General features: G+C 36.6%; 4 protein-coding genes and 1 non-coding gene across 6 annotated transcripts; 4 read left to right on the forward strand and 1 right to left on the reverse strand.

Moving 5' to 3' along the window:
* The first annotated feature begins 1614 nt into the window (after nucleotides 1-1614).
* Nucleotides 1615-4428, forward strand: LOC101219963. The gene is made up of 3 exons (XM_011655842.2): nucleotides 1615-2675; nucleotides 2952-3299; nucleotides 3377-4428. Exons 1-3 carry the CDS (start codon nucleotides 2244-2246, stop codon nucleotides 3995-3997), a joined length of 1401 nt encoding a protein of 466 aa, XP_011654144.1. The 5' UTR covers nucleotides 1615-2243; the 3' UTR covers nucleotides 3998-4428.
* Nucleotides 4429-5849: 1421 nt separating this feature from the next.
* Nucleotides 5850-9374, forward strand: LOC101220199 (protein TRIGALACTOSYLDIACYLGLYCEROL 5, chloroplastic). Of its 2 annotated transcripts, XM_004141234.3 has the most exons (4): nucleotides 5929-6263; nucleotides 6371-6415; nucleotides 7840-7872; nucleotides 7968-8460. In XM_004141234.3, the coding sequence occupies exons 1-4, from the start codon at nucleotides 6224-6226 to the stop codon at nucleotides 8141-8143; spliced, it is 294 nt and encodes a 97-aa protein (XP_004141282.1). In that variant the 5' UTR covers nucleotides 5929-6223; the 3' UTR covers nucleotides 8144-8460. The 2 variants fall into 2 exon arrangements, with proteins under 2 accessions (XP_011654145.2, XP_004141282.1); XM_011655843.2 differs by lacking the exon at nucleotides 6371-6415 and having other exon boundaries at nucleotides 5850-6263; nucleotides 7968-9374.
* A 757-nt stretch (nucleotides 9375-10131) lies between these two features.
* LOC101220586 (uncharacterized protein At2g23090) lies at nucleotides 10132-11155 on the forward strand. Its single transcript, XM_004141235.3, has 3 exons — nucleotides 10132-10406; nucleotides 10681-10721; nucleotides 10869-11155. The coding sequence occupies exons 1-3, from the start codon at nucleotides 10334-10336 to the stop codon at nucleotides 10986-10988; spliced, it is 234 nt and encodes a 77-aa protein (XP_004141283.1). The 5' UTR covers nucleotides 10132-10333; the 3' UTR covers nucleotides 10989-11155.
* A 2670-nt stretch (nucleotides 11156-13825) lies between these two features.
* LOC101220987 (40S ribosomal protein S29) lies at nucleotides 13826-15008 on the forward strand. The gene is made up of 3 exons (XM_004141236.3): nucleotides 13826-13983; nucleotides 14280-14379; nucleotides 14605-15008. Exons 1-3 carry the CDS (start codon nucleotides 13922-13924, stop codon nucleotides 14611-14613), a joined length of 171 nt encoding a protein of 56 aa, XP_004141284.1. The 5' UTR covers nucleotides 13826-13921; the 3' UTR covers nucleotides 14614-15008.
* Nucleotides 15009-15722: 714 nt separating this feature from the next.
* Nucleotides 15723-15795, reverse strand: TRNAA-CGC. Its single transcript has one exon. It is a non-coding gene; the product is annotated as a tRNA-Ala (tRNA).
* Nucleotides 15796-15945: the final 150 nt, after the last annotated feature.

Here is a 15945-nt window from a genome sequence, read left to right on the forward strand (position 1 = left end):
ATATAAAAAGTAATAGGGTAAAATCTAAACAATAAAAAATAAAATCTGACTATTGACATTTATTTAGAAAATATTTATGTTCTTTTGTAAAAGCTGCAATACTACAAGAAATTTGTTGTGATGTAGGATGGAAAATTGAGACTTGATGGGCGGACTTGGATAGGGGTGTGACAGTGTTTGGTTTTTGTTATTGTCATTTATGTTTTAATTTTGGATTCCAGTAGAGTTCTTGTTACAAAGATAGATGAGTGTAATATTACAAATTTGAAAAGTTTTGAAGTATTTTGAAAACAAATTAGGGTTTTTTGCCCTCTAATTTAGCCAAAATAATATGATGTATTAGATTGTTGTTGGAATCACACTTTTACCCCTATTACAATTACAAGCAAGCTAGTAAATATAGGAGGGGCCTAAGGGCACACATGTCACATGTTACATGACCCACCCCCTCCCATGGCCTATTCTCAAAAACATGTTGCAGCTTTGTACAAGTGTGATAAGTGATAAGATAACACAACCCAATTGAATCTGATATTAAACCAAACGCCACTTCCACCATTTCTTTGATGGGTAGTGAAAAAAGTAAGAGAGAAGAATAAAAAGAAATGGTATTTTCGGGAGAAGGAAAATTATGTTGTGTCGTGTCCTCCCCAATGATAAAGCGTATGACATCTGAGATAGGTTTCATCATCTTTTAAGCAGCTTTGTTTATTGGTATGACAAATGAGATGCCATAAATCACCAATCACCAAAGCTGAGACCACATGGGATAATATCAATTAATAAAACCCAAACAACAGAGCAAAAAAAAAAAAAGAAAAAGGAAGACAATGAAATATTGTCATGTACGAATCAAATACAACCATTTGTAAATGTAATCAACAAAAGATAAAATACCAATATAGTTTGAAAGGAATACACAAAAATAAAAGTATTTCACTGTACAAGGACAAATACGTATCTCATACTTATTCTTTACATGTATATGTTTGCGTGTGGGAAGATGAGTTTGGTGGTTGCATATGTTGTAGAGGCAAAAATAGATTCGTAAAGATCTTTCTCAGAAAAAATAAGAATAAAAAAGGGGTAGGGGTAGGGGAGATTGGAGATTGGAGATTGGAGATTGGAGAGGTTCTGTAAAGCGATTTACTTTGGAAAGAAGGACAAAAATACCCCTAGCTAGACCTAGTGTCCAAGGGTAAACTAGTCAGCGAGATTTGCGGTGAAATAAGAAGGGGTTGTGGGGGGATAGTGTAATCCAGGGATAGGTCTAAGTGTTAGGTAGCTGCCAAACACTGCGATTCCAAAGGGAAACTCCCAACTACAATTTGACAAATTTTGTAAACCCTTACTGCAAACTCTATTATTTGTCTTTTCCGTGATTGTCGATCTTATTTCCTCACAAACTCTATTAATAATCTTCATCTCTTACTTAAAAAAAAAAAAACTATATATTATATATAATACACACATATCAGAAATGATAGAAAATTTTAGTCGTCAAAATTATCACGTGGATTTTACCGTATTTTGTTCCAATTACAAAAAGAAGAAAAAGAAATGGCGCGGGGAAGCGAAGCGCATGGCACGCTACTAATGTCCGGGAGTGGCCCCAGCATTAATCTACACATTGCCCTATGATCTTCTTCTCCTCTTTTTTTTTTTACTTTTTGAATTTTCGTTCTAAAGTTTGGTATGGTGTTGACCAAACACGACCCTTCTATTGCCTTTTACCGTTGCTCTCTTCCGCTCCTCCAACCCTATCTACCGTTTTGAGTTCTTCTTTATCTCACCATTTCCCAATTATTCCGCCGCCCGGAGATTGGTGTTATTTATCTCCTTTCTTCCTGCAAGTTTCCGTCACAGTAAGATCCTTCTCGGTTTTCAACCCCAACCCAGTTTCGAAGGATAGTTTAACGGCCCCCCTAGTGAGTATTATTATTGAAGACAAAAGACGACGACCCAGATGACCAGATCGTAATTATTTATTAAAATACCCTGAAGCTGGCTACAGTTTTGCTTTGTCTACCAGTGTAACTCTTTTTTTTTTATCATTATTTTGTTACCTTTTGAATCTCCTTGTTTCCTTCTGCGAAACGGCCTCTATGTGGATTTGTAGCTATTTGATAGTGAGTTTTGTACACCGTTCTTGCTGCTGATTACGATATCCCTCCTATCATATCGTTCAAGAGCTCTTCTTCTTTTTTGCTTCACTCTTCTTTGTCCAATAGTTCCAATTTGAAATGGAGAGGAAACAGGGTTTTTTCTCGGCGCTAAAGGGGGAGATAGTAAGAGGGCTTTCACCTGGAAGGTCAAGAGCTAAAAGTCCGGCGAGAAGTGCGTCTCCCATGTCGGGTTTACTACGGCGGAGAAAGAACCACCAAATGTCGCAACCGGAATTGGTGATTGAGAGATCTGGAAGCTTAAGGCCGGAGGAGGCATTGTCTCCCTTGAAGGAAGGGCCTGATGGGAACGAGAGCAGAGAGTCTAAGGAGGGTAAATGGGGAAGCTGGATGAGGGGTCAGCTTTGTAGGGCACCTTCGGCTGTTTCTTGCTCTGCCCAGAAACGATCTGATCTGAGGCTGCTGCTTGGAGTTTTGGGTGCTCCGTTAGCTCCTGTTCATGTTAGCTCCACAGAGCCTCAGCCCCACCTCGCCATTAAAGACATCCCCATTGTTAGTCCTAATTTTTCACTCTTTACTAACTTTTTCCACTGAGGAGTCTTGTCTTCATTTATGTTGTTACTCAAGTTTATTCTAAAATGAAGATCTCTGTATATATAACTATTTTTTATGTCTTCAAGATAATCGTGTGGTAGAGTACACTGAGAGAGATCTTAATGTTTCTGTCTCGTGTTATTTATCCAAGATGAGATGTATGTTTTGTTTTCTGGATACTGAGTTTTCAGGATTTGCATTAGATAATAATTCTTCAGGGGGTTTTTCCTGCAGGAAAATTCATCTGCTCAATATATATTGCAGCAGTACACGGCAGCCTCGGGAGGGCAAAAGCTTCAAAACTCTGTTAGCAATGCTTATGCCATGGGAAAGGTGAAAATGATAGCATGTGAGTTTGAAACAGCTAACAAAGTGGTGAGGACTCGAAATTCCTCCAAAGATGCAGAGTCAGGTGGGTTTGTCTTGTGGCAGATGAAGCCAGATATGTGGTATGTTGAGCTTGCTCTGGGTGGTAGCAAGGTTCATGCTGGTTGCAATGGGAAGCTAGTGTGGAGACACACACCTTGGCTGGGCGCTCATGCCGCCAAAGGGCCTGTTAGACCCCTTCGCCGTGCCCTTCAGGTGACATATCAACTCACTTTAGATTATCAATTTGGCTTTCTCATTGAAGATTCCTTTACGAATTTCATTATCTGCAGGGACTTGATCCAAAAACTACAGCAAGCATGTTTGCTAATGCAAGATGCATTGGGGAGAAAAGTGTTAATGGCGAAGATTGTTTTATTCTCAAGCTCTGTACAGATCCTTCAACGTTGAAGGCAAGAAGTGAAGGACCTGCAGAGATCATCAGACACACTATGTTTGGATACTTCAGCCAGAAATCCGGCCTTCTTATACATTTAGAAGATTCACATTTAACCCGAATCCAAAACAATGGAAGCGATGCTGTTTATTGGGAAACCACAATCAATTCGTTCCTTGATGATTACCGACCAGTAGAGGGGATTATGATTGCTCACTCCGGTCGATCTGTAGTAACACTTTTCAGATTTGGGGAAACAGCCATGAGCCACACAAAAACCAGGATGGAAGAAGCTTGGACAATCGAGGAAGTAGCGTTTAATGTTCCTGGTCTGTCTATTGATTGTTTCATTCCCCCTGCTGAACTTAGATATGCTTCCATGAGCGAAGCCTGCGATTTCTCCAGAGGGCAAGGGTTGAAAAACGCCATGGCAGCAGCAGCATATCGTGCCAAAGTCGCAGCACTAGAGAAGAATCCCGACAACAAGGTCAAAGTTATCTGGAAACCAGATATCTGAACCAGCAGCCAACAACAACTCCTAGCAAGCAAGCAAATGTACTGCTTTGCAAGGTAAGTGACAACACTAACTATTTAGAAGAGGATTCAAATCCAAGGTAGCAGAACTTGTGGTCTATTTTACGCAGCAAAATTGTAAATAGATCAATAGTCATTCTCACACATTTTATTCGGTGATCGGGCGACTCGCTCTCTCCTGAATCTTGGCTTTTATATTTAGCCTTTCTTGTCTTCAAATCCAACACAAAATCTCTTTCAATGAATCACCATTGTTTTCTCTCTTGCAATGTGAGGAGTATTTTTAGTAATTTAGTAAATGTAAATGGTCCTATGCTCTTGTTTTCTTAAGGATTGTACTGATAGTACAACTTTACAGAAGGAGCATTGTGTCTAAGTTTCAACTTGAAATAATGAGCATATTTTGTTCATCAAGATCAAGCTTCAAGTGACAGTTTATTACATAATTTATTTGCCATGAAGGATGGTGATGTTTCAAAAGGAAATGTCATTATATGAAACGTCACCATCTGTTTTATTTTATTAAGATGCAATACAAAGTTCAGAAAAATGTTTTATATTAGTTTAAGATTATAGTGGAATTCTAAAACATAATAATGATGAACAATGTCTAATTATTAAAGATGATATTGAGAATTATAAAAGGACGCGTACCTCGTGATAAACGCATTTATATGACTTGGATATTGGGTGTCTAATCATTCTTTGTCATCTCTTTGTTTGCATTAAACAAAACTCATTTATTTCTTTATTTCCTTCCCTAACTTGAAAATTAAAGTATTAGAGAGTGATCCTTTACCTTTTTAGTTTAATGTTTCGAGAATATGCTCCACTACTCACTTTATTGTATTAATTTAAATTACTAAGTAACATCTAAAAATAGAAGAATAATTCTAGAAGGTCATTTTCTCTCTAAAACTATTTTTTTATACTTTCAAATATCATTCATATTTTAAAAATCTAAACAAAAGTTATTTCTAACACTTTTCAAGCCCTACTTTTAAAAAACATATACAAAAATGAGTTTATTCTTATAAACTTGAAAACTATAAATTATTTTTAAAACTCAAGATTAAAGGTTCATATTTATTAAAACGTAGAAAGACAAAAAAAATCTTTTGAAAATATCACGTTAGCATAAGATATTTGTTCCAGTGATAACTATTTAATGTGCATGTTCCATCAATATGTTGTTCATAAACCTTATGATCTAGACATTAAAAAATGAAATATGTTAGTTCATAAACTTTATGATGTAGACATTAAAAAATGAAAGACCAAAAATATTCTTTTATGATTAAATATCTTCCCTCAGATTCTTCATTATTTTAAATAAATATAAGAAGACAAATAAAAACGATTTTAATTCTAAATTTGCAGCACAATAAAATGTAGAGCTTTTAAATACATGTTAAAAGAAAACTTCACTTTATTAAAATAATGATTTTATACCCAAGAATTTCTAAACGTTAAAAAGCATTTAATAGGTCTATAAATTTACTAGTTTATGTACTTGGTTGATAAGCAAGACTTTGAGTTAAATGCATAATCTCCATTTTTTTTCTTGGATAAAGTGTAAAAGCTACATCTAAAATATGAAATATGAGTAGCAGTTGCAATTATTAGACTTCAAAAATTTTATTTGTAAAATTTAATCTCTCAAATTGATAGGCTGTTAAATTGAACCGTAAAACTAATATAATTGTAAACAATAATAGTTGAATTATGAACTCTATAACTTTTATATATATAATTGTAAACAATAATAGTTGAATTATGAACTCTATAACTTTTATATGTTTGAAAGTCTAATCTTAACATTTGCGTCATCGTTGGAAGCCTCGATGTTTTTTTGATGAACAAAGACTAAAAAAACAAACCATTGTACATGTTAGAATTTATCTGAACTAAAATTTTCTTGTGCACAATGAGGTAGTCATTTAATAAAGTTAAAGTTCTTGACATCCCCTCGTTTCTTTTGAAATTGGAAGTTTATCCCCAAAATTTATACGGATTGTTCTACAAAAGAAATAAAACTTATTGTGGGCTTTCATTAAACAAAATCCCTTATCGCTGCCGCTGAGGTATACAATGAAACCGTTCGATCTCAACATCTCTTTCCGTTCGTGCTAATTGTCGTTTTTTCTACTTCATTCTTGATTCCACTCGTTATCGGCTTTCTCCGTCTGTGGCGCCTCAGCTTCGAGCAATGGTACTCACCAACTTCAATGGAGCTGGCGTTGGATTCGGTACGATGGGTTCAATGATCTTTAGTTCGGTGTGATATATTTTGTACATTCTTATCTTTTCTCTGGTCTTTTTAACTGATTCTTGCTGTTATTCTCTTTATTTGGAGGTTTTGGTGTCGGTTGTGGGTTCGGCATAGGATGGGGTTTCGGAGGTATGTGTCATCTGACCCCAGTAATTAAGCATCCTTTTTTTTTAGTTCGGGCTTGGTTTTCTCATGTTCCTTTGTAACTTTAGGAGCTTGTTCATGATTTCAGGCATTTTGTTTATCTGCATTGTTTCTCTAGCTAGATTGGATTTAATATATTGGGTATGTGAAGTCGGCTGAAAAGAATTAAGGGAATTTTATGAAATGAATGCTACAGAACCCCGAGGCTTTTGAATTATGAATTGGGAAAGATTTGTGTAAACAACACAGATCAGAAAGGGGGTTTGGGTTTGATGATTAGTTTGTCCTTTGAAAATGATTTGTCATGTTCTCGATAAGCTATAGTTGGTGCTCGGCAATATAATGACTGGCTGGTCCGAGATATACCAAGTTAACAGATTATTTACATGGATTAAAATAGAGCCTTTTCTTTTGGCAAAAGTGGTGAAGATGATGGAGTTGCTTTGCGATTGGTAGAGGCAGAACAATGAAGTGTAAGGCTGCAAGTTATAACTGTACTGTACTTGTAGTAAACTCATGCTTATGAATTGGTTACTGCTGATATATCGACATCATTGATTTAAAGATGTGTACATCTATCCAGACATCACTTGGAATTCCAGCGCAACCTCCAACAGCAAGTAGTTCTTGAATGCCCCATGGATTATGTTTCTATCAATCTGTGTTGTGTGAAATCTATCGTTAAATTACACTAAAAGAAGTATATATACATGTTGGGTTTTTGTCTTGCTCAATGACAGCTTTTACATCAGTAGTTGTGGAGTATCTTGTCTTGTCTATTGAAGGATTAATAGTTTTGAGTTTAACGCATGGTCCTTATTGACAACTAAGCCAACCCCTTATGAGTTCTTTTAACATCGAAAGTTGGAAGGAACCAAACAGATCCTTAGGTTAATTGAAATCGTGTAACTGCCTTCAAGAATCTTGACGGGCTAGAAACTAAGTTCTGTGCTTCTGTTGCAACTCTTGTTTCGCTGTTTTGTTTAGGATATTAGAGGAGTCTGGAAATTTAAGTTGGCCACCTAGGTAGGAAAGTTTCCAACAAGTTTCCTTAACATTTGAATGTTTATAGGGTCAGACGGGTTGTTTCGTTCAGACAGGTTGTTTTGTGAGATTTGTTGAGATACGTGTAAGCTGTTTAGACACTCACATATATATAAAAAAGTATATTTAATACTTTCTAGTTCCCACGTTGCTATATAAAAGATTACGTTTCCAATGATTGGTTAAGATTAATTTCTGCAGAGAAGCCATGGAAGTTATGGTTCTGCATTTAACTTCTTAAGACCCAGTTGTACGTTCCATTATTTCCCTTTAAATTTTCCAGACGCATAGTATTATTTAACATGGAAGATATAGTTTTATCTGCCATTAGATGCCTCACCTCAATAAACATGTTTATTTTACAGGAATGCCTTTGAACTTCTTGGGCCTTGGCGCGGGTAACCAACTAGAATACTCTTCATACTAACTATTTTCCTTAAAGACATTCATCTGATTGAGCTTTGCTTATTTAATTTGTAATCCTTTTCTGTAGGTGGTGGGTGTGGCGTTGGATTAGGACTTGGATGGGGATTTGGCACAGCTTTCGGGAGTAAGTATCGGTCCTCAAGGATGATATTTCAGGGAATGGAATTTGACAACAAGGATCAAAATCAGAGTTATGATATGAAGGACTCAAAAGATTTATCCAGAAATTCCAGAAAAGTTTGAGCTTAATAGCTAGTTTAAATCCTTTGAACTCTTTTTGGATGGAATTGTGACAACATCTGATCGTATACTTGCACCGCACTACATCTGATTGTATAGAAATTACCTTTCTTTTGTCCACTAATTTTTCAGAAAAACAGTAAAGTTTATAAATCTCTTAACCGTAAGGTCACTCACGATCTCTGCACCAATCTTCATGCGGATTGTGCTTTCAACCAGAATTACTTTGCATGGTTTCAAAAGCTTGGTCATGTGATCCATGGCGGCTACTTTGTTCGTTCTATTGCCTTCTTATATATATGTAGCGTTATTTTTTCTTCCATCGTGCAGTTGCAATTAGTTGGCGAATAGACATGACAAGAAATTGTTTGATTTCACGGGGGCACATCCTTTTCTGTCTTTTCCTCTTCAATAATATTCTTGACGCTGCCAGTACAAGAAAATTGATGCTTGGGAGTGGTGTGATTACTCATGAAATGGGAAATGGACTTCCAGACTACTCAAACTTTAAAAAGGAAGTTCATCGTTTAGAGTTCACGATTGGAGGTTACGGGGGAGTATCAGCTGGTGGTGGTGTCGGGACTAAGGGAGGAGCCTTTGGCTCAGGTTCTGGGTCTGGTGGGACTGGAGGTGGTGGATTTGGTCCGGGCATTGGTTATGGATCGGATGGTGGCTTTGGACCTGGAATTGGGTATGGCTCAGGTTCAGGCATTGGTGGTGTGAGTGGCGGGTTCGGTGGTTCAGTTGGCATTGGAGGTGGTGGTGGAATAAGTGGGTCAGGTGGTATTGTGGGCAGCGGTGGCGGTGTACTAGGCGGTTCAGGTGGCATCGTGGGTGGCATTGGCGGTGGAGTAGGTGGTGTTGTGGGCAATGGTGGCAGAGGACTAGGCAATTCAGGTGGTATTGTGGGTGACAGTGGCGGTGGAGTAAGAGGGTCGGGAGGTACGGGTGGTGGTTATAGTGGTTCGGGAGGCACGGGTGGTGGTTATAGTGGTTCGGGAGGCACAGGCGGTGGTTATAGTGGTTCGGGAGGCATGGGTGATGGTGTTGGTGGTGGTTATGGAGGCAACATGAATAGTCCTTGATTAATGAGTAAAGCGTATTTGAGCAATGAACAACTCACACTAAGATGATAAACTGACAAATTTTTCTTAATTAAGAAGACAAATAAAGATAATTGTTCCGTTTATGTTTTTATAGTTAATGCAACAGAGAAAAGAGCACTATTTTTCTAGTCCTAAATTTGCCCTATAAAAAATATCCCTTGATTTTTTTTCCGATTATAGAAATATGGCATCTAATGATATTGTATACACCTTATAAAGCTTAGCTCGTCGAATTCTTCTTCGAGACTTGACATTTATTAAACTAATTGCCCATTTTTTACTCCACCTCCAGAATTTCATTGCCTTAAATAGGGAAATGGAGAATATGGAATGGTTGATTGAAACCGAATTTGATGGACCATGTAGTTAGAATGGGTATGGGACGAATATGATAAATTATCTTCTCTTTTAAAGAAAACAATAGTTGCCGATTCACTGCACACTGGCTTGAGCTTGCGTGGCTCCACCATCCATTAATTTTCATTTGTCATCAGCTTCCTCGCCCACCACAAATTATAGTGCCTTGCAGCTGTATTTGTATTATCTATTTAACCCCCTTCTTTATCCACATCATTAAGCGAACCCTGCCTTTCTCTACTGACTGTCCTTCAGACTCAGCCATCTCCTATTTCTACTTTGCAGACCAAGTGTTGATAAGATGTCCCACTACGACAATCCACTCATCCAAGCTTTCTATTTTACCCATAGCGCCATGTGTTGTTTGGACGTGTCACGGCATGATCAAAAACTCTACCGTGCTCATTTCGTTGGGTTAAAAAGCAGAGGATGAGACAATTTTGAGTTTCCTTTTCCAATTTCCATGTGTGAACGAGGTGGCTAGTTTTCAATACCAGAACTTCCCCAACTACTCCATTAATTGATTGCACCCACACTACGATGCCGTTTTCCTGTCCTTTATACCATTAGTAGAATAATCTCTGTACAGTGTTTTTCCACTTTTATTCGTGCTATCATCACTGGCTCCCATTTTATCCGACGGCGAAGAAACTCCCTATATATTTGCAAAGAGTTCTTCTCTGGGGCGACGTGTGGTTGATTCAGAATTTGAAACCCTTCCTGTTGAAAAATGGGCGGAGGCAATGGCCAGAAGGCTAAAATGGCTCGGGAGAGAAATCTGGAAAAACAAAAGGCCTCAAGAGGTAATCAACCTCCCACTGTATTCTTTCAGTTTGGCTTCTGTGAGAATAATTTGCGAAGCTCACGTGATTGCTCAAAATATATGTTGTACAAACATAAATTTCATTAGTAGATGGTCTAGATCAACCAAATCTAGCTGCTTTACTAATTTAGATGTCAAGTATGATAACTGAAATGATTATTACTATGGCCTTATTTTTCTTTGTTCTTTGTGGGCTTTTGATGATTTCTCTGTATAAAGTTCAGAGTTTATTATAATTGTAATGATTTACACAGGAAGTCAGCTGGAAACAAACAAGAAAGCCATGACAATACAGGTAAAATTCTGAGTCTGATCTGATGTACCTAATTCGTTTCCTTGAGAGGGAGAAATATTGAATTAATAGTGACAATTACTCCTTGTTTAGCTTGTTGGTTAAAACTTGAAGTGTTCATGAAAGTGGGTTATTATGAAATTGTTGCAGTGCAAGGTATGCATGCAAACATTTATATGTACAACGACAGAGGTGAAGTGCAGGGAACATGCTGAAGCAAGGCACCCAAAATCTGACGTCTATGCCTGTTTTCCTCATCTTAAGAAATGATAATCAATCAACTTTTAGCTTTATCCTCGCTTCTCTTCTCTCTTTAGCCCAAATGCTCCTACAGGCCAAACGCCTTTCAATGTAATAACACATCCTTGTAGTAAAAAAAAATGATCTATATATTTATATGTTAATAAAGCTTCAACCTTGCTGTTTGTTTTCCTTTACTTACAAGTTACAAGTTACAAGTTACAAGAATTTTTTGTGTAAATTCGAACTTTCTGATATGCTCAACTCATTTGGCAAATGCTTATGAAACTTCTTAAATAGAATTGGCCAACGATCTCAAAAATCTGATCAAATTCAAAATTAAACACACAATTGAGTCAGGTATTAATGGTGATGGCAACCTTCAAACAGTATGATCACCCACGAGACCTTGTACGAAAAGAAAGGTAGTTTTGGATTGTATTTCCTTATTTAGTTAATATGGATTACTTGCAGTTAGCAGTTGATTATGTTGAGAGAGTTCGTTACTAATTTCACTTAAAAATTGAGATTTTACATGTTTTATTTATTGTATTAATTTACCTAAGGTAGCGATTATTTTAATTTTCAACTTAAAAACCGATGATATATCAAATATGAACTTTAAAAAATCATTTGTGGAGGCTGTAGATGACTACAGGTAGCAAAAGACGTTGGCATCATATTTGATAAGATCGAGTAGGAGTGATTAATAAAATAGGGTCCCACTTGTAGATTCTAAAATTAGGTCTTTAGTTTTTAATTAATTACTGAATATAATATAAAAGAAATCGATTCATAATAAGTAATTAAAAACAAAAATATATTTTTACAAAGCTGCAGAGTGAGTGCCACGTAGTGGCACTGTCCTGAGTACACGAGGATCGTCCACAGTGTACAACAATGAGCGTGACCATCACGCGAGCGTTTTAGAGGGACCGTGATTACACGCGCCTCAAAGTCCTGAAGTTACGAAGTTTTGTAACGGAACGGAGAGTACGTGTGGTCCACGAAGCGAAGAAAGAGGATATGCCAATGAGAAAGTCCCACGTGGCGAGAGAAGAGCAAAATCTGAATGAAAAGAGGCCGTCAGGATCAACGCAACGGTCTCGTTGGAATCGGGGAAAGGCGGAAGTGTAGAGTGAGATTGGGCGGAAAGCGGTTAATATTTTCGAATTAGGTTCCACTGTTTGCTAACATTATTCTTTAGAGAAGGGAGAAGAGAGAGCGAGTTTCGCCAAGTTGCCTTCTACTTTCCTTATGATCATTATCAGTTTTAGATTTTGTTAATTATCTATTTCTGTTGATTTTTGTTTTTCCATTTTGGTCTAATTTTTTTCGTGTTCCTTGGTGTTTCAGGTGAATTTTCTGTTTGTTCAGATTTGAGATCTTAGCGTCCCTTTCTCTTTTTGATCTCTTCTCTCACTGGAGTAGAAGCAGAGGAGAACCCCAAAATGGAATGGTGGATCAAGATGAGCGCTCCGTTGAGAAGTTTTACCTTCAGAGTCGCCTGTCGTCTCGGATTTCGCAAACGCGGTACGCGATGTCTTTACAAATATAAAACGATTATTCGTATTCTCTATCTCAAATTCAGAATGAATTTTTGTTGGATTTGTGTATGAAATGAGTTAGGTTTAGTGAAATTGGGCCGAGATGTGAAGGCCTGTGAATACGAGGACGTCCACGTGATGTGGGAGATGCTGAAGAGAAACGAAACGGATCAACTAATTGGATCGTCAGAAAGGCGCCAGAAAAGGAAATCGCTATGGAATATATTTTGGTGGGCTCGATCAGCTCCATGCCTCGGCAAAATCTGAAGAATCCCAACACCATGAATTTGGGTTATATGGTAACCAAATCAAGAAAATAAAAAAAAAACATCTATCCAACTATCACTTTTGTTAGAAAAATAGTCCCCCACTACTACCACATAAGAGATAACAAAAATTATCTATTTTTGATCCAATCTTGACCATGGCCCCTCTCTTCTCTTCTCTCCTTTGCTTTTTTTTTATCTATATATCTATCAAAATAATAAAAACTAGATTTGTTCTTATTTAGTTTTGCCTTCTATTTCTTCTTCTCTACTTCTATGGCAATTATACGTCTTGATACGCAATTATTTGATCTGCAATCATGCAATTATACGTTTGGTTTTATTGAACGAAAGAATTCCGATCACATGTTTGCAATGTGTGTCACACAGTGTTCTATGTTGTGGAATGGGGAATTCAACGAGCAATTCGCAAAAGCCAATCAATTTTGTGAGAAAACAACCGATTCTTTTCAACTCATAAAACTGCCAATGCTTTCTTTATTTCTTGAAGAATATTCCATTACATATTAATTGTTGTGTATGTCACGACCCACTCTACGTTTTGGTCATTTTCAGTAGAAAACAAAGGATAAAAATTCCACCTTATATAATATGTTAAGACTTATTAGAAGAACTTGATCAATATAAATAAGTGTAGGTGTGTGTAGGTTTGTTTGTTTCATTTTCATCCTCCTGTGCATCCAATTTTCTATCTCTAATTAATATTGAAATACAAAACCGTATGCCCTAAATTTACAATAATTTTTTTATGTGATTTCCTCAACATGAACATATTTTCATCTAAAATGTTACTTTTAATTGAGATATAAAAGTTGGGCATTATTTGATTTGAATATATAAAAGTTTTAAAAAATTACCAAAATATAAATTTGCGAAGGGATAAACGGTGCGTTTCGTAAGGCGGTTAAAATTTTTATTTGTCCAGCCTTTATTCAAGGGCTTAAACGGTGCGTTTCATAAGGCGGTTAAAGTTTTTATTTGTCCAATCTTTATTTTAGGGCTTAAACGGTGCGTTTCATAAGGCGGTTGGTTGGTAGCTACTCTATATAAACATTGGAGCTGTCTAGGGTTACGAAATTATGCAAATTTAGCGAAGGGTTTCTAAGGTGATCGGCCGACGAAGAAGACGATGGGACATTCAAACGTGTGGAATTCACATCCGAAGAACTATGGACCTGGTTCTCGCACTTGGTATACCTCCTCCGTCTTCAATTTTTCACCCAACTATATTCCCTTATTGACATTCGATTTTGACTATAAGCCATGTTCAACGCTGCTCTGGTTATATAATTTAAATCTTACTGCCTCTGATTTCATGACGATTCTTTTATTTGTTGCATTCGACTATGATTCTCTTTGACTATTTAGATTGCATTGCTCTTACCAATTAATTGGAAAATCAATCCGATTCTTGAATTTGACTACAATGCTGCTTTCCACAAAACATTTATCTTTATCTTAAAATCTGAGCGATTGTTCTTTGGCAGCCGTGTCTGTGGGAACCCCCATGGATTGATCCGCAAGTATGGCCTGATGTGCTGCAGGCAGTGTTTCCGTAGTAATGCCAAAGAAATTGGCTTCATTAAGGTAAATTAAACTTCTTCTTCACCACCCACTTACCACAATTTCATTTGCCCTTGCTAGTATTGGTTACAATTTTTCTGGTGCTGGTTTACTGTTGTCTATGAATAATTTTGATACACAAGCAGATTGCATATACCCTTCGACAATCACTGCAATTAGGATTAGTATATGAATTTCAATTCATTGCCTGTTTAAATTTATGATTATGCTTTATATTCTGTCTTGCAGTACCGCTGAAAATGGAGATATGATCTTGAAAGGCTGCAGATATTAGCATGTTGGTCACTTGTTTCTTCTTCACTTCGTCTATTTATATTTATATTATATATCAAAAAAAGAGGGGCCGACAATGATGGGGTAGTGCATGCCCCAATTGAAATTTTGAGGGGCACCCTTTCCCCATGAAGTTTTATTTCGTTTTCCTTGATTCTGCCAGAAGTTTATTTTCAAGATTAGGTATGGATGTAGTAGTTTCCTTGAAATATGCTTCGATGATGGTAGTATTAGAGTCTTAAGTTTTAGTTTATTGTGTAAGTTTAGTTATTTTGCTTTCTAACAGATTCTTCCATGTATGTCCTTGAATAACAGTTTCTAGAATTCTATATGCATGATGCCTTAATTTATATTCGTAATTAATATGTTTTGGTAACCCGAGGGCACGCTTTCATGGGTAGATCATAAATGTTAGACCCGAAGGTTCTAAAAATGAGAGGTCTTCAGTCCGATAAAGGGAGCTATCTGTCACCATTTGTCTTTCATGCAACAAACACATCCAACCTTCCACATAAAATCATAAACATATGTTTATCATAACTCGAAGGTCACACATAAGTTGTTGAAACGCATTTTGTGATTCAGCAATATATTGGAAAGGTTTGACATGTAAAATTTGTATTCACAGAAATAAATTGTGGTTTAACTTCGTCCTTTTTAAAATAGAACACGACTAAAAGTGGGCACTTGAGTAATAATAATTCGACAAAGAATAAAAGAGACTAAATTTACAAAATAAGGGCTAATTAGAAATTATTTTTAATTGGAAAGAGAGAGAGAGAGAGGAATGGTTGTGATCCAAAACAGAATGAATAATTAATGAGAAGTGAAATTAAAAGCAAGAAATTTACAAAAACGAAGAGTCTCATGGATATGATGGTGTGTTTTTCTTTAATGACAAAATAATTAGTTGGATCTATATTTTGAAAATAGGCTAATAATAAAAATAAACATTAAAACGACTTTGAAAAGCATAAAATGTAATTAATAGAAATAGTAGTATGAACTATTGTTAATGTTGATCTATATATGTTTGATTTTCCTGGTGATCCATCTTACAGTTAAATCAAAATTGGAGGTGCGGGGAATCGAACCCCGTGCCTCTCGCATGCGAAGCGAGCGCTCTACCATATGAGCTACACCCCCAATTCTTGTTAGCATTATTTATAAATTAAAATCCAAATGTTTAATAAGTAAGAACAAAACGTGGCCACTGGCTCGCATTCCAACATCATTTAGATTTGTTTGTTTCACACCGCAATGTCATTTAACTCATCATTCTGTATCAAACGGACC

The sequence above is a fragment of the Cucumis sativus genome, chromosome 4, assembly GCF_000004075.3.
Source record: "Cucumis sativus cultivar 9930 chromosome 4, Cucumber_9930_V3, whole genome shotgun sequence".
Lineage (NCBI taxonomy): Eukaryota > Viridiplantae > Streptophyta > Magnoliopsida > Cucurbitales > Cucurbitaceae > Cucumis > Cucumis sativus.

What these genes read in the sequence shown, in the direction of transcription:
- LOC101219963 (XM_011655842.2), top strand. Translation starts at nt 2,244, where the DNA reads ATGGAGAGGAAACAGGGTTTTTTCTCGGCGCTAAAGGGGGAGATAGTA. An exon ending in CCATTAAAGACATCCCCATT is followed by an intron (nt 2,676 to 2,951) that starts GTTAGTCCTAAT and finishes TTTTTCCTGCAG; the next exon opens with GAAAATTCATCTGCTCAATA. An exon ending in CCCTTCGCCGTGCCCTTCAG is followed by an intron (nt 3,300 to 3,376) that starts GTGACATATCAA and finishes CATTATCTGCAG; the next exon opens with GGACTTGATCCAAAAACTAC.
- LOC101220199 (XM_011655843.2), top strand. Translation starts at nt 8,494, where the DNA reads ATGACAAGAAATTGTTTGATTTCACGGGGGCACATCCTTTTCTGTCTT.
- LOC101220987 (XM_004141236.3), top strand. Translation starts at nt 13,922, where the DNA reads ATGGGACATTCAAACGTGTGGAATTCACATCCGAAGAACTATGGACCT. An exon ending in GGACCTGGTTCTCGCACTTG is followed by an intron (nt 13,984 to 14,279) that starts GTATACCTCCTC and finishes GTTCTTTGGCAG; the next exon opens with CCGTGTCTGTGGGAACCCCC.
- LOC101220586 (XM_004141235.3), top strand. Translation starts at nt 10,334, where the DNA reads ATGGGCGGAGGCAATGGCCAGAAGGCTAAAATGGCTCGGGAGAGAAAT. An exon ending in AAAACAAAAGGCCTCAAGAG is followed by an intron (nt 10,407 to 10,680) that starts GTAATCAACCTC and finishes TGATTTACACAG; the next exon opens with GAAGTCAGCTGGAAACAAAC. An exon ending in AGAAAGCCATGACAATACAG is followed by an intron (nt 10,722 to 10,868) that starts GTAAAATTCTGA and finishes AAATTGTTGCAG; the next exon opens with TGCAAGGTATGCATGCAAAC.